Here is a 22,261-nt window from a genome sequence, read left to right on the forward strand (position 1 = left end):
TATGAATAACTTCATCGTCTTATTAGAAACACGTTACCACTTATTGTTGCACAAAGTCACTAACTTTAATCCATATCTAAATCCAATTTGATCATTACGATTAGGCATTACAAGCCAGTGATACACGTCCGCACGCCGGTACGATACTCATCTATACTCTGTTTCACCTTATGATGTGCCGCAGGAAAGGCTACAAGCGCGAGCTCCTTGTAGTTGTAGGGCACATCTCGGCGGCACAAGCTCTCGTGCGTTGAGAGTAGCTCCCAACGCTATGAGCTCGCGCTTCTAGCCTTGTCTGCGGTACAACATAAGGTGAAACGGAGTATAGATCGAAACGAGATGAAGTAAGGATTGAACCCGAGATTCCTTGGGTGCTGCAGCGCGAGCTTTCGCTTCACGTGCTCCGAGCTGGTGCGCGCGAGCCCACTCGGCCACTCGCCACAACGAAACATCATGGAGTGTGTGGAGGGCGATATCCGCGATGTTGGACAGTGGAAGCGCGTGGTTGGGGCACTTTTCTCCGTGAGAGCCCAACGCCTTTCAGATGAGACGCAGCTGGACCTGGATGCCGACGCACAGGCAAGAATTTCAAGTGACACCTATCAGCAGCTGCAGGCCAATGCCTTCACCATAGCCACTCTCATGACCGACAACCTACCCGTGATCAGTCGAGAACGGTGGACTTTCCAGAGGAAGGAACGATGGTTCGAAGACACCTTGCCCCATTTGGGCGAGTTCCATTTCAAGCAAGCCTTTCGCGTCTCTCCTGCCACCTTCAGCTTCCTAGCGGAGTCTTGCAGGTGCCTCCTGGCCGTCGCTGGCCGTCGCGCAGGGGCCAAGGCTGGAAACTGGATTAGCCGCTTGTTTTTCTATTATGCACTACTTTCTTGCAAACAGAAAACAAGTGCGCATCTAATATTACTCCTATAAGAATAATACTAATTTTGCGCAGCGTTAATTTCTTCTATTATTTTTACTTCTTGAACACTGCTATTGGCGACGAGCGCGACCGAAAGCGTCGCTGTGGTCGGCCTTCCACGATTGGCCGAACGCTGACTTATGACGTCGGAAAGGGTATATCATCGACGGAAATAAGAGGAAGGAAAGAACTTTAATTTTGACGGTGTTGGCAGTGTTCATTTGAGAGCGCAATGATTTCAAGCTTCCACCATGCTATTTACAAACACCATCGAACTTGTTGTTTGCAAGGTAATGACGTCACAAGGGGGAAGCGTAGGAGGGCGCCACCATAACTTCTCGCCGCCAATAGAGATTACACACTTGGTCTATCGGAGCGAGCGTAGTGTGCTGCCCGAACTCACTTCATTGGAACTTGGAAGTGTGTTCTTCGGGCAGGGCTGGGGATTGAGCTCAGAATCACTGGGTTCTCGAGCGCGAGCCTTCTCTCCACGTACTCCAATCTGGTGAGCGCTAGCCCACTCGGCCACCGATACCCCTTAATAAAGACACATTAAAAAAATTAAACGTTTAAAATTCTCTGTAATGCCGCATTGGAGCGCAACTCTTGAGGAGGAGGGAGGAAGACTACGAAGGGGAGGGTATGCCAGTTGCTCCCCCTCCGTAACCTCCCATCCATCTCTAGCCGGGAAAATTTACCGGCTAAATTTCCCGCTAAATTTAGCCGGGAAATTTTCCCGCTGAATTGACGCGTGACGTCACATGACATATCTGAAATTTTAAGTGTGACGTCACACGGGTAAAATGTTTCCTCTAAATTTAGCTGAAACATTTTCCGCCAAACTTAGCAAAAACTTTTACCGAAAAGTGTAGCGGGAAACTTTTACCCTCGTGACGTCACACGTGACGACACACGTGACGTCACGTGTGACTTAATGCAACGCGCGGTTGCGCCGACGCCGCTCAACCAACACCACCTAGACAGAAGGCCTCCACACGCGTCATCATAGTCAGATCGATCGAGGCGAGAGATTGGGCACGAGTGCTGCGTCAGTGTTCGGCTGCGGCTCGTGGCCAATCAGCGCGTCGAAGGTGAGGCTCGGGTCCAATAGCCGACCGAGCGCGATCCGACCGTGATGACGTTTCATAGGAAAAGAGGAAACCATGCTGAGGCCTTCTGTCTAGGTGGTGTTGGCTCAACTCAGAAACGGGTGCCTAGGAGCTGTGCTCTAAAACAACGTTACATTAATGAACGATTTTTACGCCAATTGGATGATTCTGATCGATCATCGCAAGCCAAGATAAAGAACAAAGCGTATCCTTGGCGTTCCGCTTCGTTCCACGGAAGTCTACGAGAAGACCCTGACACTGCCTAGTCAGATCATAATTATCGTGTTGTCTGGAATAGTTACACGCTGAAACAAAATTAGGCTCTGTCATTCTCTGCTAACCAATATAGCCATGTATGATTGACTTTGTCGTCGTCTTTTATCAATTCACCGCTGCGCTAATCTTGATTCCGATCAGCCTAAACTCCAAGTCCACCCCACTATTTTTTTGCAATGCCACTCTTCTACATGTCGTCTCTTTCACGAATTTCTTTTTCTTCATAAAATAAAACTTACTCTACGCTTTTAGTTTCTGTGTTGTTATGTTTTACTGTTAAAACACTCCTATTGATGACACGACCTCGATGGAGCGAAGTGAGTTCGTCAAACTCACTCCAAGCCAAGTGTGTTCCTCAGGAAAGAGCCATGTGGCACACTACAGAAGTGACACTAAAAGCAAAGTGCACTCGCTCGTAGTGACACTAAACTAGCCCGTCTGACAGGGGTATTAGTTTAAATCGCATATAATAACCTTCCAAAAAAACAAACAAAAACGTTGAATTGTTATTGGAATTTGACGTATTCTGTTGCGAAGCGCCGCAAAAACACAGCCCCGTTTTTTGCCTACATTTCTAACTTTTGAGAAAGGTTGCTTACTAAAACGTTTTAACAGAAGTGTTTTTTTTTTTTTGTTTTTTTTTCCTAGTTCGGCGTGATGAGAGCGGATGTTCACCAGCGTCGACCTCACGCGTTTGCTCAGTCGACTTTGTCGCGCTGCTGTGTATCCACAGCCTGTTCTCCGACAAGCGGCTCGTTGACGAACTTCCATTCTCCGTGTCTTCTAGCAGGGAGCCGTACGTGCTCGGCATTCGGAACCGTCGGATAGAGGACGGTCGCGGCGACGATAATCACCCTTGGCGCGAACTGCCCTTCCTCGGGGTTGCTGGGCTTCTGTGCTCCGTCGGCTTCAGCCGGAAGGCCCGTCGTAATAAGAGCGCGAACTCTCCGGGAGGACGAAGAAGGGAAAAGAAGGAATGCCACGGGTTTTTTTCCTGCGGAGGAGGAAAGAAAAACGAGGGAAGATAAATGCCCCCGGGGTTGTTTGTGTAATTGGCGCGCTTTGGGGGAGGAAGGCCTCGCTTCCTTCTTCCCCTCCTAATCCTCCCGTACTCCCGTTGGGGACTAGTAACCTTGTCGTGGACTGCAGAGGACGCCTTCAGCAAGCTAAGCCGATTCAACGCCGCGTGATTATCACGTGACCTTCGAGACGAACCCCTTCGGTGGCTCCCGGGCAAAGCGCTGGCAGACGGACCCAAAGTTGGCGGGTTCGAATCCCGGCCGTCAGATTGCGCGCCGTGCAATTTGGCCGAGTCTCATTGCGGAGAAGGCACCGCCCCCTTCTTTGGTTTGGCACGTAAAACTCGCCAATTTGACTTTGACCTTTTAGAGGGGTGCAGCGGCGCGCGGGTCATGTAGTCACGTGACTTGTTGACAGCGCCGGATTGGCTGGAATGGCTCGTAGCCTCCGCCGCTTTCCGTCGTAAGGTAGGACTGAGAACAAGCGCCCTGAGGGGGCTGCCTCAGCGGCTATGTCCGTCGTCGTCGTCTTGCTTGTTCTGTTCGGCCGGACGGCTGATCTGCTTGGGGAGGTACTTCCACGAGCGCTGCACGCTAATTGAGCCGCATTTGGTTGTCGCAGTTGGCTCGGCGAGCGGCGGATGATTGCTGCTGCACTCCTTTTTAGTAAGCTCTTTTTCTTCTTTTTTGCGTCTGTTTTATTTTTGTTTTGTCTATCCCTCGGGGTTTGATGGGCCGTTGAGCCCTCGAGTCTTCCCAATTGCGGTTGCGAAACGGTCGACGACTACTGTCTCCTTTTTCTTTTTTTTTTTTTTTAAGGGAAAGGGAGAGGGGGGGGGGGGGGTAAAGTTGTGTTTGTGGACTTCAGATCTCCTATACGCGCTGTTCAGTCTGAGGCTGTCTTACCCCGAGGTTTTGTGTCGGTATTTACTTCTGGTCCTCATTACTCGTCGTGTTGTTCACGAAGTAAGTAAGGCTGACGCGGAGCTAGATCACCCTCTTGAATTAGTTGGCAAGTGAAAGCAAATAAATTTAGGCTGTTTTTTCCTCTTTTTATTTTTTTTTTGGCGAGGGGGGGGGAGGGGTAGGGCGGGGGCACAAAGACTGAAAGTGATGAAGATGGCCAGCAGACGTGCGGTATTTTGTTTCTGAACCCAGTGACGCTTATGTGGCCCGCGCCAACTCTCGAAATGTTTGTGTAATGCGCAAGAGCCACGGTTATGTTCTACTGTATAGAGTATAGACCATGGATGGGCAATATTTCAAATACAAATATTTGAAATACGCATTTAAAACACTTCGAGTCTTTTACATTTCGCATTTAATTACATACTGGGGAATGTAATTGTCAACTGTACTTAAAGACTCCAAAATTCAGTATTTCAAGCTCTTGCATGTTAAATACTGCCCACATACAATTTTGAACAGCGTTCTTCGGAATCAGATATTATGCACCCTTCGCGATGGGAGTCAAATGCAAAGAGCATTAAACTTGCCCCGCTTTACTCTTAATAAACATGGAAGGAAAAAAAAAGGATACAAGGATAGAACTGGGTGAGAACAATTACTGATTGGTTGACTGATTTAATTTCTAGACGTCGCACTAATGACTTGTTGTTTGAAAATGCTTTATTGTTTCAATTGAGCCTTTCAGATTAAACTCGTGTTGAATACACTGTATCTCCTGGTGTTGTACTCGCCTATCTTATGACAGAGTTTGTTTTTAGACTTGCGAGTTTCTTTAGAGCGCTCGATTATTGGCATAGACTCCACCGTTTATTTGGGCAGTCTTTTTTTTTACCCGGGGTTAACTTTAGGCCTAAGATGTCATACTATATTGAAACAAAATGTATTTTTCAAAAATATTTGAAGGTGATAAAATACTATCGTTGTGTTTGAATCTTGTACATAAATACTTTTCCAAAATGGGTAATTTGATTTTTAATTCAATGGATTGTATTCGAAGTATTTTGTATTTATATTTTGACACATTTCTTAGAAGTACTTTGCCCGTCCGTGCTATAACCCAGTTGTGGCTCTGACCTCCCGCCGCTGTGGTGGCGCTGCTGTCGGCACGGCACATGCGCAGACGCCTCTCTTCACGTGAAGGTGGTTTCTGCGCATCTGATGTAGGCAAACGGGGGCTCGTTTTTAAGCAGTGCGTTTGCCTATAGAGGTATTGCGATTCTAATGCGCAGTACGCCTATAGATTTTCGTATTTTGGTATCGTCTCGGTTTATTGATTTTTTTGGTTCTTGCGTACGACGATTTAATGTTTGCGTTCGCTCTTCAAATTGTGCGGTTGCACGCAACCTGTAAATGGAGTAAAGTACAACGTAAATGCCGTGGCCCAACAGCCTGGTTCTCTCGCGGACAACCAAAGCTATTGGTGCCCTCTTGCTCATCTTGAGCGCGCCGATGACAGCTATGCGCGCGCACTCTTCGCTCTTCCGGAGATGCCACAGAAGGTTGCGCGCAAGTGTAAGTTGGTCACTGCGTCTACCACCTCCGAGAGATTTTCTGAAAGCTCGATTTTGTGGACGCACGCTGATTGCTTAAGGTGTATCCACACGACGGACCAAATTGCTCTTTCGGTCCGCGGGCCGCGCATCACGTGATCTTACGTCACCGGTTTTCGAGGTCCGCCGGTGGTCCGCGGCCCGCGCTTCTGAGAAATGCCAAGCGACTTTTCTCGCCCGGACCTTGGCGGCGGACCGCGGCGTTTTTAGTATAAATGAAGCGCTAAGTCTGGCAACAAGCTGTCTTTTGTTGTTTGGATTGGATTCCAAATCCAAAATCGTTTTCTTTTGGCTCCAACTGTTGAAGACGAAGAAGACGAACCTTTTGTTGTGCGACGATGCAACTTTTCACTTCATAGGTTCAAAGGTTCAAAGGTGTTTATTGGCTAAAACAACCATACGACCGAGAGCCTGAGGCAATCAAAAGGCAGAAGCCCGTGCATACATATGCTGATTTCCTCCTCGGCCATACGTTAACAGATGAAATGGAGATGTTGGAATGTAATTTACAAAAGGGTGAGAATACTTAGTCTAATGAAGAGAGTAGGTGTCATGGTGATTCCGCACTAGATCTTTAAATTCATCGTGCTCATGGAGCAATTCCCCGCTCTGAGGGACAATAGTCACGACGAGTACTCAAATAATCATCTAAAGATGTCCCCATGCCTTCTTCGGTTCACTTAAGTCCTCCTCGTCCTCAATAGTCAACGCCAAGGCCACCGCGGCCAAACGTTTCGTTCGTTCAACCTCCATCATGGCTCCTTAGACATGGGTTAGAAGGGTTAGACCGGCCCGTTCGCTCTGTCGTCTGCTCATTTGGTCCGCCGTGTGGATGCTCATTGCAGCCGGGCGGCCCGCGGGCCGCGCGTCACGTGATCAATCGGTCCGCGGCCCGGTCCGTCGTGTGGATACACCTTTAAAAGTCCACTAAAGAGGCTTTCACTCGATCTTTTGACAGCTCTGACTTGATTTCCGGGCTCAGAGAACTCTGAGATTCCACAAGTTGGTGCTACTGGAGCCCCACTTTGAGGTTAGAAAATGCACGTAAAAGAGTAATGGAACTGTATTTGGTTTCAACGTTACGCACTTTAAACGCTGTCATGATGACACGTGTGTGACAGAAGTATAATCGTGCGCAACTCCAGTGGACAAAAGCTGGTGGGAAAGGGGCAAATCGAGGGCTCTCTCCAAACTGGGGCTGTTTGATCATTCGATTAACCTACCGATTAATTGATTGGTGCAATATTATCCGACGGATTGTTCAACCCATGGGGCGGTGGAACAACTTTTGTACTTTGCATGAATACCGCTTAGGATGAGTCCCCGACGTTTATACCCAATGAAACACCCGTTAGTTTCTCTCCTCACGGAATTTTAGTCGCAGAAAATATTTTAAGAAAAACTAGCTTCGTTAACCCCTCCAACTGGCAGCCTGAAGAAGCGGTTACATGATCTGTAGCCGATCATATGCCGCCAATGTTTATCACAGCCACGCGCTGCGGGATTGGCAAAACACAGGACACGCGCCTGGTTTTAGACATTGTATATTATACTCCGTTCACCCTTATAAAGGGATATTCCGGTCGAATTTTTTGTTTGAGAAAACAATTGAACATCATTGTTATTGCCTCGAAACGCATCGTCCGTGCAACGTCTGAATTTTATAAGCCCCTCTGCATGAGTAATTGAATTTTAAACCGCTCCAATCGCATCATAGCGTAAACGGTGCCTTCGTTGGCAACATTAAAGCTCCGAAGTCACATAATGCAAAACGGGCATTTCCGTCTCGTCGTTTGCCTGCAAGTGAAAACCGCAGCGTGCTTAATTTTTTTTTTTTTTTTCGTGCTTGATTTTTTTTTTGAACGGATGAGATTTTTGTTGCGTTGTTGGGTGCTGCAATTACCCTGCAGCACTTGCGATCCTCGAGACGTGCAGCGGCGAGCAAAATGGATCGTCGCCGTGCGTACGGAGCACATATATGGGTTCCCGTCAAGATCGAGATCCCGCTTATGCAGCAGTCATTTCACAGAAGAGAGCCACGAGATGAGCTCTTAGCGGACGGAAGGCTAGTAATCAGAGGCGAGATGCTGTTCCAACGACCTTCAACTACGCCCACCAAATCCTCGCCCAAATCGAATCAATCAGTTTGATTATGCAGCGAAACCGAAACTAACCGTTAAGCCACCTTGAAACTGTGCCAAAGTTTATATGCAGACTTGTACCGTACGCATTACAAGTAATGAAATTACTTGTAATCGATTACTTTTTGGAGTAATTTTGTAATCAGTTGATTACTTTTATTAGGCAGTAATCACAAGAGTAATCTGATTACTTTTTGAAGTAATAAAATTACTTGTAATCGTTACAATTTGTCCACGACCCCCCCCCCCCCCCCCCCCCCCCCCGGCACACGCCTTTTTTAAAAATAAAATTTGCTTCTTTTTTTTTTCGAACGGAAAAATGAAAGATTTTTGCGGAGCTGTAGGAAACGAGGTCAATCTCTTTCTATGTACAGTTTCTGTGGAATGTCCGTTTTTTTTTGTTTTTTTTTCGAGCTGGGATTGCGAGTGGGAAGCCGCAGGGAAGCCACATTGCGTGACAAAGGTCATTCAGGGCGAAGTTTGAGGCAGTTGGCATCAAAGGCAGTTGAAATATTTCCCCATTTCCCCTACGTGGTCTTTGTGACAAGCAATGTTTCGAGCTGAGAAGTGGTCGGGGCGATCTCTTCCACTAATGAATACTACACATTATCCGTTTCAAATCCTGGAGCTGCTGCTCTTTTGTATAACATGCGAGCTCATCCACATGTGAATAATAAAATGAGCGACGCAAACTTTGAGCGACATCCCTTGCTCAAGCTTAACAAGATCTAGAACCCCCTCCGCCCCCCCCCCCCCACCCACACACACACACACACTGGCGAACGCCCAAATCATTAAACGTCTTCAAACGAATTCTATGCTTGTGTCCGCATTGTGAAGGTGCAACGACCACGAAGAGGGAGCCAGTTTTTCTTCTTCAATACTTGTGCAAATGTGTAATATAGGTTGGAAGTAGTTCATTGTTATGAGCGCTAAAGATGTGTCTTCACACAATAAAGTAATCGGAAAAGTAACGATTACTTCTTTAAGTAATGCCCAATTACTTTTGCCCTCGAGTAATCAAGTAATCTAATCGAATACTTTTTAGCCAAGAGTAATAGTAATTGTAATCGATTACTTTTTTTGAGTAACGTGTACAAGACTGTTTATATGTAGTGCCCGTGCAGCCCGATTCTGCTTGACCCTCATATGAAAAATGGAGCGTGGCTACGGTTCACCAAGCTCGTCCGAGTTAAGTCACGATCTGGAAATGTTACATGCATTTTTAACGGTTCGCCATTTGCCTTCCCGGGCATTGTCTCCGAGGGATCGATTCGCAGCCGCATCACTCATCCAGTGGATCCGCGGTTATGTGGACCCAGATGCCGCTTCATGGACCCAGATACCGCTTCAGAGTCAAAATTTGCATCCTACTCTTTGCAAGCGCTCCTTGTCCGATGGGTAGCCGTCACACATCCCTTCGGCCCCTGCTTCTCATAGACGGGAGTCCTGTGAAGGCCCAGCCAGGATGATTCAGTCTAGTCGCCTTTTCTCATACTACCCTCTCCGATCTCTCACTTTTACCGACCCTGTTTCTTTTACTTCTCTCTCATTTCTCTTACTTCTCTTTCACCGCTCTTTGGCGGTAAGGGCTAACCTTGGGTGGCGATGGACCTCTGTCTTGACCCACACTTGGCTATAGTTTCCCGGCAGCACTGTTAAATTAACGTCTCCAGCAAAGCCCTTTTGTTATTGTGCGTTTCCTAACCCCTTGTTAAGCTCGGTGGTGGACGGTGCACCGCGGATTCCGAGCCCTCTTTGCCCTCTTATGGCGCCTCTCCCTTCCAAACCCCGTTCAGGACAAGCCTTTAAAGGCGTTGTCTTGAACTCAAGAACATCGACAAAGATTTTGAAGTATAAACATTTACGAAGTTTTTCGTTGTTCATTCGCTTGTTGAACAAAACTCTGTTGCAAAGCTGTTGGCTTTTGCTGTTGCGAAGGTACTGGAAAACCTTGTCGGGTTCTCCTACAAGGCTAAAAGGCAGCACTCCGAAGACCTCCTAGTGGAAGTAACCACCAAAGAATAGAGGGAAGCGCTCGCTGAAGCTGACCAGCTTTCTTAACGTAAAAGTGTCGGTTAGCCCTCACCGCACGCCCAACACCATCCGTGGGGTCCTCTCCGAAGTCAACTTCTTTTGCGCACAAGTGAGGAAGAACTCCTCGAGGGGCTCCAAGGTGGTGGCGTTGTTGCCATCAAGCGTATCGTATTTCGCAAAAACGGTGAGGAAATTCCTTCCAAACACGTCATCCTTACTTTTGAAAGACACACACTGCCAAAAACCATCCAGGCAGGTTATCTTAACTGCTGCATCCGCCCTTATGTCCCCAACCCGGAGCGGTGCTTCCGTTGCTAGCGTTTTCGCCACGGATCACGCAGATGTCGAGGGAAGGAGACGTGTGCAAAGTGCGGCAGCCATGACCATCTAGCCGACATCTGTGAAGGTGCAGCTTCCTGCGCCAACTGCAGGGGCGCAGGAAGCTGCACCCATGCAGTTGGCCCTGCACCCTGCCTACTCTCGCTTTTGCCCCTTGTGGCGACAAGGAACATAAATCCTCACCCTTACCCTCAGGGCCAAAGAAAACATATCATACGCAGAGTCAAAGCATAGAGTCTCTTTCCTTTCGAAAGGTACGTACTCCAACGCGGTGCGCAGGGGCCCTCCACCACGAACGGAATCGAAGGCTACCCAGGTCTCGCCTGGGTAGCCTTCCCCGGGGGGGGGGGGGGGGGGGGGGGGGGGGGGGGGGGAGGGAGGGAGGGAGGGAGGGAGGGAGGGAGGGTGAGACTGCCCCCCCAGAAGGTAGGGGCAGCAGCTCCCCCTACCTTCTGGAGGGAGCACATCACCTGCCTCCAAGTCTCAGGACAGGGAGGCAACGCCATGTGCCCGTCCTTACCTCGACGCCTTTTCCCGGTGAAAAGGAGGGGCAGTCTCACCCCAACTCACTGGAGAGGGCCTCCTCCTCCAAAGAGCGTCACAGCTCTCGTGCTGCTCCCTGGTATCGAAGGGGCAGGAACGGGTGGACTTGGGTGAGAGCTCGCCCAGTACCTCGTCCGCCTCTCCTGCTCGGTCCGGTTGGGGCCGGGGTTTACTACCTAGTGCCTCAAGCTTTCCCAGGTCTGCAAGGAGAGCCCCCCTTTCGAGGTAGAGGCAATGGAACGATGCGCAGAGTTGTCCACTCCTGCATCCGATCAGGATGACGGGGAGTGGCGGCCTTTGAAGACCAAGCACTAAAGCAAAAGTACCATGCATAATCGCACCAAATTGATGTGACTGCATGTTTGACATTGAATCCACTCGTTTTTTTTACCTTCTTTTTTGATCTAAGATTTTAGTATATTTAAAAAAGAGTAGATTTGTTTTTATGCAGTGTAATTGCCGGGGCCTTTTACGGAATATTGACGATGTTAACTTTTTTTATGGACGACCTCCGTCTTATAGCTCTACCTTTACAAGAGACACGCTTTAATGATAATCATGTGTCTGTTTCACGTCGTCACCAAGTTTTCATAACGGATTTTTTCACATCAAACTCATCTGGTGCAGTAGCGGTGATCGTCTAAAGTGGATCTTGTTCCCAAATTCCCCCTTGAGGCTGTAGCTGTACGTCTCATCTTGGACCGCCTTATCACCGTTGTTTCCTTCTGTATTCCACCAAATTTTCCACTGCATATTTATGATCTTCTCGATTTAGTTACTCAGCTCCCTCACCCCTTTTTACTTTTAGGAGATTTTAATGCCCACGATCTCTTTTAGGGTGGCACTCGCCAGGACTCGCGTGGTGGAGTCCTTGAATGGTTTTTACTGTCATCTATTCTGTCTTTCGAACAGCAGAGAGCCTACCTTTTTTAGCGCGTCTCAGAACTCATTTACATCCACTGATCTTTCCATTTCATCTCCTTCTTTGGTATCTTGTTTTACATGGAGCGTTTTAAATAATCATTTTGGAAACGACCACTTTCCGGTTGCTCTGGAGAGCTTAACATCTATTCCCAGTCTCATGAAATGGACTTCGCGTTGCAAACTAGAATCAGCAGACTGGGCTCTTTTTAGCCAGAAATCCGAGCTTGTTTCCTCAATGTTTTCTTCATTAGCTAATGACAAAGCCACAGCCTACATCACACAACATATAATTGGTAGTGCTCTCTGCTCCAGCCCTCAAACCTCTTCGAACATACCCAAGAAATGTAAGCCATGGTGGAATGAGGATTGTTCTACCACAAAAACGAACCAAGATAATGCTTAGGGTGTCTTTCGTAGATACCCGACTTCTGTGAAGTTGATTCAATTCAAAAGACGCAGAGCTCGTGCCCGGTATACTCGGAAGCAGGCTAAAAGGAAGTCTTGGAAAGGTTACTTGCCCTCTATCAGCAGCTACGTTTCAGCAAAAGAAGTGTGGGACCGATTTCACAAGGTTGAGGGGGAATACCGCTGTTTTACAATCCCCCTTTTTCCTTCTGGAGCCTCATTTCTAGACCAGGCTGAGGTGTTAGACACTCACTTCGCGGCTGTTTAAAACTCCATCATTCCTGAAGCGTAAGGCAAGCATGGAAAAAACGAAGCTCTGCTTCACAGGAGAAGCGTCTGCACCTTACAATCAGCCATATACAGTGGTTGAGCTCGATGTGGCTCTGCACTGCTTTAAGGTTTCAGTCCCCGGTCCTGATGAAATTCACTACGACATGATCCGACACTTATCTAGAGAGTCGCTCAATGCTCCTCTCACGGACTTCAATGGCCTGTGGAGTGATGCATACTTCCCTGTTGAATGGAAGCGGGCTGAAGTTATACCGCTGTTGGAAGCTTGCAAGCACCCTTCGCTCCCTGCAACTTACGGACCAATAGCGTTGTCGAGCTGTCTGGGGAAACCTTTGAAAGAATAATTAACAGGCCTCTTATTTACTTCCCGAGCACCATAATATTTGGATATCAATCAGTGTGGTTGACGGCCTGAACGCTCTACAACAGACCAGCTAGTACGACGGGAGACCCTTGTGCGTGAGGCATTCGTCAACAGGCAGCATTGTGTATGTTTTCTTTTATTTCGACAAGACCTATAATAGCACTTGGAGGTATGGCATCTTGCACGACCTTTTCATGTACAAAGTACGCAGTAGAATGCTTCAGTGCATAAAGAGCTTTTTATGTAAACGCACTTTTCGAGTTTGGTTGGCCACAACTTTATCATACTGGTTCGTTCAAGAGAATGGTGTTCCTCAGGGTGGGGTCCTAAGCGTCACACTCTTTGCCATAAAAATTAACTCTCTTAGTAAAGTCATTTCCTCTTCAATATCTTACTCGCTATATGTCGATTGCATTCAGATATCAGTAGCGTTATGCAATATGTCTAGCTGTGAGCGACAGCTACAACTGGCTATCAATATAATGAGTACATGGGCTGATGAGAATGGTTTTACATTCTCTTGGGAGAAAACTGTTTGTATTCCTTTTTTTTAAGGCGTGGTCTCTGTTAAGGCCGGTTCTCACATGCAGCGGAGCGCTGATGCAGCGCTTCTCACGTGCCGTCAGCTACTTATCGTCTGCCATGAGCAACAGTTTTGACAGTGCGATACAAAGCTGGTGAACGCTCCCGTCAGCACGCGCTTAGCGCGAGGTAAGCGCTATGCTTTTAGCGCTCCACTGCATGTGTGAACAGACCCTTAAGATCCTACTCTTAAGGCCTGTTCACACATGTAGCGGAGCGCTACAAGCGGAGCGCTGACCTTGCGCTAAGCGCGTGCTGACGGGAGCGTTCACCAGCTTTGTATCGCACCGTCAATACTGTTGTTCATGGCAGACAATAAGCAGCGGACGGCACGTGAGAAGCGCTACATTAGCGCTTCGCCGCATGTGTGAACCGGCCTTTACTCTTCTTTTAGAAGGAAAGAACGTTGCTGTGAAAACTGAGCACAAATTTCTTGGAGTTACTTCGACCGTAAACTTATTTTGTTTCGCATCCCAAACAGCTAAAGCAAAGAACTCTGCAGGCGTCGAACACGCTGAAAGTCGTTTCGCACAAGTCGTGTGGCTCAGATAAGAAATGTCTCCTTCGGCTATATTCTTCTCTCATTAGATCCCGTCTTGATTATGGTTCAATACTCTACGCCTCCGCGAGACCGTCTGCCTAAAAAATGCTCAATCCAGTACATTACCTAGGGCTGCGTTTGGCATCTTGTGCTTTTCGAACCTCCCCTGTGCTTAGCTTGTATATTGACTGTCATGAAATGTTTCTTGAAAAAAGGCAACAGCTGCTTAGCCTCATCTATGCTTACGCAAGTTTGTCGGACCCCACCTCCCCCATTTATAGTTGTGTTCGAAACTGTAGGCTTTCTCGCCTCTTTAACCACAGGCCAACTGTTGTGCGGCCTTTGAGCCTTCATGTCGAGAGTCTTCGCTCCTCCCTCAATCTGACTCATGATTTTAACCTCTTCGATAGTTCATATCATACTGCCCCGTGGAATGTCAAACCCATATTCTGTGACTGGTGCTTCACAAAATTCAGAAAGTGAAATGTCCAACCTTTAATTTTACAGCAGGAATTCTCTGCATTGTAGGAAAAATACAAAGATATTAATAATGTTTACAATGATGGCGCAAAGTCGTCATTGTTTGTTGGTGCGGCAGTGTACTCTTGTTTTTCCAAAGTCACTCGTCTAAACACTCGTGCTAGTATTTTACTACCGAGCTATGTGGGGTCATGATCGCCCTTGGCTATATTATTCAGAGTAGAACAAAGAAAGCCATCACCTTTGTAGATTCCCAGGCTGTTGTTGTGTGTTCTGTTTGATTAACAAAGAATCAGCTGACCCTAACTGTGCGTGTTGGTGCAGCAGGGCCTACAGGATGGGCACGACATTAGGCTTTGCTGGATTTCTAGCCATGTGCGCATTGCATGCAACGAGGCTGCAGATATATTGACCGTCTCTTCGCAAAATCTTCCGGTGTCACATGTCCGCATCCCTCACCTAGACCTAAAAAATGCCTCCAAGACTTGCGGTCTTCCAATTGTGGCAGTCCGAGTGAGATTCATAGGTTAACACTAAGGCTTCACATCATCAAGCCAGAACTTCATACTTGGGAAACATCTTACAATAAAAATAGATTCATTGAGGTCGCCGCCTGAGAATTGCGCCTGATGTATGCCGCCTGAGACTTGGCAAAACCAACCTTACTCATCGCTACCCGCTTACTAGTGGAGAACCTCCATCCTGTGAGCGCTGCGGTGAACCTTTGACTGATCTTCATATTTTATTTCTTTGTTCTGCAGAACAAGAAATAAAATATAATTTCCCTCTGCCTTGCTACTTGGTGAGCGACCACTTATCTTATTCAAACGTCTTTTTGGTTTTCTTGGAAATATCGGATTTTTAAACAAACTATAGAACTATTCCCGGATAGTTTAATTCTACTCGCCCTTTTTATTTGCCTACCTTGTTTGGTACAGTATGGCCATTGATGGGCTCTTGCGCCATTAAAACCGTAATCAACAACATCCGTTCTACGAAATAACGTATGACGATCTCAGCAAATACTCCACTAAACGAATGCATTCTACTTTGCTCATCAGCTTCAGGAAGAGCGCAGCAGCGCCGAATCCTTCCCATGCGGTTCGGAAACCACGCGGCCGTGAAAATGCGTGCGCATCGCGCTGCGCCGAGGTACAGACGCTGTGCAGCTGCTGTGCATGGGCGTCGCCATAACCGACCTTGAAGTTGTTCTCCTCTTATTACCTTTACTTCACTTCATCATGACCACAACCACCAGCCTCCTCTATACTCTCAAAGCCTGGTAGTTGGACGACGGAGGCGTTGAGTGCCCGGTCGCAGATTTGGAGCGCGAGAATCTCGTTGCACAGAGCATCAAAGAACCATTTCTCGGGGAACCTGGATGCAGCGGCGAGGACCCGACACACACTTGTTCGCTCGGGAGAAGTGTGTTTCGTCGTCTCGCCGCAGTGGGGCGCCAGTCATGTGGCTCTCCTTTTCCGCTCCACCTTTTCCATTTCGGCGGCCGCTTCTCGTGGCCATCTGCCAGGTTTTGTCAGTATATGAGGCTATGCCACAGCTGAACAGGTTATTGTCATTTTAAATACAGCTGTGTCCTTCTGCCCTGCATTGGCCTTTGTGGAAGCTCGTCAACGCCCGCTTCACTGGCTCGACATCTGGGTAAGACAAGACAAGGTCACCAAAGGCTGCTGTAATCTGGCGCGTGTTCAAAGCGTCTATAGAGGGCAGCCGCCGACGCTCCGAGATACCGGATTTGCAGAGGCAGCGGAGCTAGATGACCGTCTCCGCTCTCTCGGCGCGATTGCACGACGACAGGTGGCGCGGTATACCTACCCACCCGATTCAAAAGGGCCCCGATGCTGCACGCTTCCTGCCGTTCCAATCATACAAAACCCAAGGCCATTGGATTTTCTCAAGATGCATTCCCTGAAACATGTTGCACACCGCAATCCTTCTGTTTCTTTCTCTCTCTGTCTTGCTCTCTGTATCTTTCCAGGGCTGGGCCTCGATTAAAAGTTTTAACCAGATTAACCGATTAATTAATCGATTAATCGGTCTCGTTTATTTCTATGCATAATATTTTTAAAAAGTCAAGAATTAATATGTGCTTTCTGTTTTTGCCTTTGCTGAACATGAGGCCTAATACACAAGTTTTATTACGACTCAACCTTGATGTGTGGTTAAGAACAGCTCGGAGGCACTCACAGATCATTACTTCAGCTGCATGAGGTAAAAGGGTCGTTGATATTATCCGGCAAGAGCGACCTCCTTTGATTGTTCACACTATAGCCTTTCTCTGCTGCGCTAAACGGACACTCAAACGCTATTGAAGTGGCCGGGAGACGTGTAACCTTCTGCACCTTGTCAGGAGTTACAAATCTTCCCCCTACAGTTAGTTTACTGTAGGCTAAAATTTGACCTTAAGTTTCCCCTCCATAGAGGTGTTCTCGTCCACGTCTGCGTGGTGAAAGCGTTTACTTTTTACTTTATTTTGACTCCTTAAAATATTACCGAATAACTGGTTAAAAAATAATCGCGATTAAAGCATTAATCGATTAATCGGTAGGTTAATCGATCAAATGCCCAGCCCTACTTTCTATACGTTTTCTTTCCCGCGCTGGCCTCCGGTAGGAGGCGTAAAAACCCCATCACCTTGGTAATTGAGGAGGCGTTAACTTAATCCCGCTCCCTAATAGTAAAACAAGAACAGCGTTATTTTGGCAGTATTTTTCGGTACCCGCGTACGCCACAGCGCATGGTTCCAGTCCCGCAGGCCCATGGCTCATTAAAGGGAGCGTTGCGCAAACGCGCAGTGCTGCTCTCTTGTGCTTGCGTTCTCCATGCCAAGTTTTGCTTGCCTCTACGTTCTCAAGTATCGGTATTTAGCTTGTTTTGTCCTTCGGGATTCTTGCGGATTGGAAGAGCTATAGGGTTCGAATGTGAAAGTTTCTTACACACACACACAAAAAAAAGAAGAAAAAGTTGAAGATTGGGCCTTCTATAGGGGTTGTCGGAACTTGTAATGTTTAGTGCTCTAATTGGAATTGTTTCCTCTATTCTTTATTCTAATCCGCCGTTCGTGAGTTATCTGGTGGGTGAGACGCGGTCATTTTGGAGTAGTTTTAATGTGTGCATCTTGTTAAAGGGGCGATGCAACGATTTTTGTACTTTTCGCGAATACCTCCTTGAACGGATCCCCCCTGACGTTAATAGGGAGTTTTTGTAGATTGCGTTTCCCCCTCTGCCAAGCCCTCCGCAACGAAGAAGCCGCTACTGCGCCTGCGCGCCGATGGCCTTGGCTGTGGAGTTACGTGTATCGTAGCTGGTTGCGGAGGGCGTTCCGGGACGGCTAAAACTATCTACGAAAACTTCCTATTGAATTGTGAAACAACCGTTCGTTTTTCGCCACACGCAATCAAAGTCGCGGAAAAAATAAAGAAAAACGAACATCCCTCACCCCGTCAACTCGCAGCCTGCAGAGAAGGCGGCGACGTAATCTGGAGCCGATTACATGCCGCCAATGTTGATCATATACCACACGCTGGGGTTGGCAAGGCACAGGACACGCGCGGAACTGCAGATATTGTTACGGTTCGGCGATTGTCATCATTGCGGCGATTGGACACGCCCGGGCCACTACCCGAATGCTTCTGGAGCTATCGATTATAATTAGCCTAAATCGAATGGCCACGCAATGCTGGGGACCAATCTATGAGCCACATTCAAATATCGTCACTGGGCGGAACTGCGACCGCCCAGCTACATCATCGTTTTGCGAAGGAGAGATTGAATGAAAACGCTCGGCTTTTGTCCTTGAAATTACACCTCAACAAAGGAGTTTCTTGGCCAGTGGCGTTGCGTGCGAGTATCCTTGAGTCCCACTAGTGCCAGTAAGCTCGCGTAAAGTGAAAAACATTCCAATCGAATATCGTTGCACCGCCCCTTTAAAAAGGGCACGTAAACTTTATTTGAAGTTTGTTAGCAGGTCAGTCGGTTCAGGGCGCAGTCAATTAGTACACCTAATAATTTTTGTTTTGATACACTTTGTTTCACATTTTTTTAAATCCTAGTGCAGCCGACGGTATACGAGCCGGTAGGACCAATCAAGCGTCGGCGAGAGTTCAACGTCACTGTGATTGTCGTCTTCATTCGTGTGTGACATCCCCGGCTTATCCAATCACTACAAGGGATGCACAGTGACTTCGTGCTTTTGGTCTGTGTATATATGTTTCTGTCTTCTCCATTCTTTGATTGCACGCTGAGTTAAGGTGAAACGAACTATAGTTCAATATTTTCCGCCATGTATTCGACGCGCACGTTTTGTACGCGTAGTACGTTCTCAACCCGTCACTCCGTTTCAGATTAAGTCCGACCGCAAGCCAACACCGCGACTCGAAGGAGCCCATCCCACCAGCAGGAAAAGTGCATCGTCACGACGTCTTTGCGCCTCTGCTTTCACCGGCTAAACCGATCTTTCACGGAAAGAAAAGCGCGAGATGACCCCGCATTCACCGCGCGTGATTAGTATGGCCGGACAAAAGCGCAAAGACGTCGACATACACTGTTGGTGCCGCTTGATTGGCTCTCATCGTAGTCCTCCAGTGACCGGTTCAACCTTCCGCAGCACACCAGGGGCCCTAATCTGGACACTTGGCGAGAAAGACGGCGAGAAATCTGGCGGCTATGATTGGCCGGCGCCAAGGTCAAGTGCGGCGTCGGCCAATCACGGCCGCCAGATTTCTCGCCGACCTTTTCGCCAAATGTCCAGCTTAGGGCCCCAGTTGTCCACGAACATGCTCTTTTTGTGGCAGTATCGCTCCGGGACGAAATATGCTGAGTCACTAAGCTGTGGAAGCACACGCAGCGTCGGATAGGTCGCACTGCAGATCAACCGCGCATGCTCGGAAGGCGTTCCACAGCACGGCAGACAGCTATGGGAGGCGGTTTTTGCGAAGGGCTTGAGGTCACCATCAAGAATCACAACACCACGGAGTTCAACACGCGGTGCTTCTCGTTTGTCTGTCGGTACGAGGCACCATATATGCGTTTGAGTCTGACCGTTTGCGTTGCAGTGGCTTGGGATTGCTTATTACGAGAGAGCACACTCGCGCCATCTACGCACTGGAGCACTTCCGATCTGCGTATATTTTCTAATTGAAGCGCTACCGTTTATTAAGTCTTCTCATGTAATTCGGACTTTTAAAAAATGTTTATCCATCCTTTTTTTTACTTGTTCTTTTACGGATCATTTCCTCATCGCGGACTTAAAATTATTTTATAAATCATAAATAGTGCGCAAATTTCACCTCACAAATATTGCAAACCCTTGTCAGCTGTAATTGTTTTTCTGGAGCGCAGCTTTTAGGCGTTGTTTTCGGAGTTGAGCGGCGTTGGCGTAACCGCGCGTTGCGTTATGGGACGTTTCCCCTGGTCACGTCACGTGTGACGTCACGAAGGTAAAACTTTTCCACTAAATTTGCCGTGAAAATTCTCCGCTAAATTTCGCGAGAAAACTTTTCTGCTAAATTTAGCGGGACGTTTTCCATAATGACGTCACACGTAAATTTTCACGTCTCGTGACATCACGCGACAATTTAGCGGGAAGATATCCCGGCTAAATTTAGCCAGACATTAGGGAGTTTTCGTAGGTCGTTTTCGCCTTTCCGCAAACCCTCTCCGCAACCCGCTACGATACCCGGAACTGTACAGCCAAGGCCATCGGCGCCCAGGCGTAGTAGCGGCTTCTTCGTTGCGGAACGCTTAGTGGAGGGGGCAGCGCGGTCTACGAAAACTCCCTATTTTCTCAGCTAAATTTAGCGAGAATATTTCCTGCTAAATTTAGCGGAAAGATTTTCCCGCTTAATTTAGGTGGAAAATTTACCCGCTAAATTTAGCGGGGAAATGTTACTGCTTCATTTAGAGAGAATTTTTTTTCGCTGCATTTAGCAGAAAAAGCCCCCCGCTAAGTTTAGGGGAAAAATTTCCACGCTGAATTTAGCAAAAAACAATTTTCGCAAAATTTAGCGAAATTTTTTTTGCTAGATGGGAGGGGAGCAGGAGAGGCGGATTGGAGGGGGGAGGGACTCTCCCTCCCCTTCGCACCGTCCCCACCTCCTCCTCAAGAGCTGCGCTCCTATTAGGCATTACGGAGAATTGTAAACGTCTTTAACAGTTTAATTTCGGAGGGAAGAGAAATTGGGGGGGGGGGGGGGGGGGGGGGGGTGAAGCCATGTTCAGAACCAGGTGTGCCCTAGAGCACCAAATTCTTCCCCTATCGGTGTAATCACCCCGACGCGACGCCGTGGACGGGCTGTCCACGCTGTCACGCTGCGTCGCCGTGGAAGAGGGCTGCCTCCGATGCACCGAGATACCGGATTGGCCAAGGCGGCAGATACGTCTGTCTCCACTGCTTCGGCGGGTTTCCACGACGATAGATTGTGGCAGCCTCCCCTCCCGGATGAAAGGGGAAAACTCAGATGCTGCATGCGTCAAGCCGTTCCAACAACGCAAAGCCCGTTGGCGCCAAAGCTATTATATTTTTGGCGGAGTAACATGTATTCTCTATACTTAATATATGGGGCCAGTGTGTTCATCATCAGTGGCAAGTGGTGGCTACACACTCGATCACGTCATCATACTCGAACGCAAATGTGTACACCATCTGTTACGAAGGGACCGAAACGCACGCACGGATGATGAGTGGAATGGCAGGAACCGGAAGTGGTGATTGTGTGTATGTTTGGACAGCGGGAAGTTTGCGCCAATGGGCTTCTGTTGCCTCCGCTGTAGATGAGAAATTTTGCCAGTACGGTACAACCGCTGGGGGTCTTTAACGTGTATCAAACCGCCGGTACGGGTCTCGTCCAGACCGAAACGGACAGGGGTGGGAATTGATGCCAGGATCCCTGGGTTCCTCCGCGAGGCCGTTCACTGCAAGTCCCGTGTCTCCTGCCTAGGTACAAGCTGGGCTCGTACGACCGGCCGCCCACGCCCGAGCCCGCGGAGGAGGCCGAGGAAGAGGCGCCCGCCACCCGGAAGAGGTCCCCCGCCAAGCGACCGGAGCCGGATAGCTCCGCCTCGGCGCCGACGACGCCGTCGTCGTCCCAGGAGCAGGCGGCCGTTCACACTCCCAAGAAGCGCCGTCGGCAGAGCGGTAAGACCTCGCTTTTATTGGGCGTGCGCCGTCTGGCATTTCCCAAATATCACTCGGAAGCAAGCAAGCAAGCGGGCTGTGCCGTCGTGGCCGTCGTATCGTCTGCTCGCTTGTGGCCGCTGTGACACTGCGCTCGCGTCTTAAAGTTAACGGAATTACACATATCTAAGTGACACACTGAATGTCCGAAGGTTCAAGAAACTTCCTGCTCGTCATACTTCAGTGAAAGACCTACATTTCGTGAGCGCAAAGCGCCACACATATCCCGCCTCAAACTGGGCGCTCCTCAAGGCGGCTTCGCCGCGAGGGCGAAGGTGAAATTCGACGCACATGACCTCTTCTCCGCCAGTGAGGAGTTGGCGGCGAAAGGAAACGCAAGGCCTTGTTAAGCCATTTGGTATACCCTGCGTTGCGCTAAAGCCCCTTGTTAACGGCGTTTTTTTACAAGTACCGCCAACCGTTGTTGTGTAAACGCGCAAGACTCTTGCCACGAGCGGGGGCTCCTCCGCCATTCGCTTCCAGGTCCTGTTCATTTCAGTGGCACGCCGCCATTTACTTCCTAGGGCCGCTCGAGACAGGGGCCTCGTGCAATGGCGCATTTGACGACACTTGCAACACA

General features: G+C 48.5%; 1 protein-coding gene across 1 annotated transcript in view; it reads left to right on the forward strand.

Moving 5' to 3' along the window:
- LOC8033116 (DNA repair protein XRCC1) overlaps positions 1 to 22,261 on the forward strand; it is a gene marked incomplete in the record, with an annotated part of 347,524 nt that overhangs the window by 177,211 nt on the left and 148,052 nt on the right. The window contains 1 exon segment of the mRNA XM_042292882.1: positions 21,552 to 21,642. Coding sequence (XP_042148816.1) covers positions 21,552 to 21,642 — 91 coding nt within the window.

This window comes from Ixodes scapularis, unplaced genomic scaffold (assembly GCF_016920785.2).
Source record: "Ixodes scapularis isolate PalLabHiFi unplaced genomic scaffold, ASM1692078v2 PGA_scaffold0__279_contigs__length_252992795, whole genome shotgun sequence".
NCBI lineage: Eukaryota > Metazoa > Arthropoda > Arachnida > Ixodida > Ixodidae > Ixodes > Ixodes scapularis.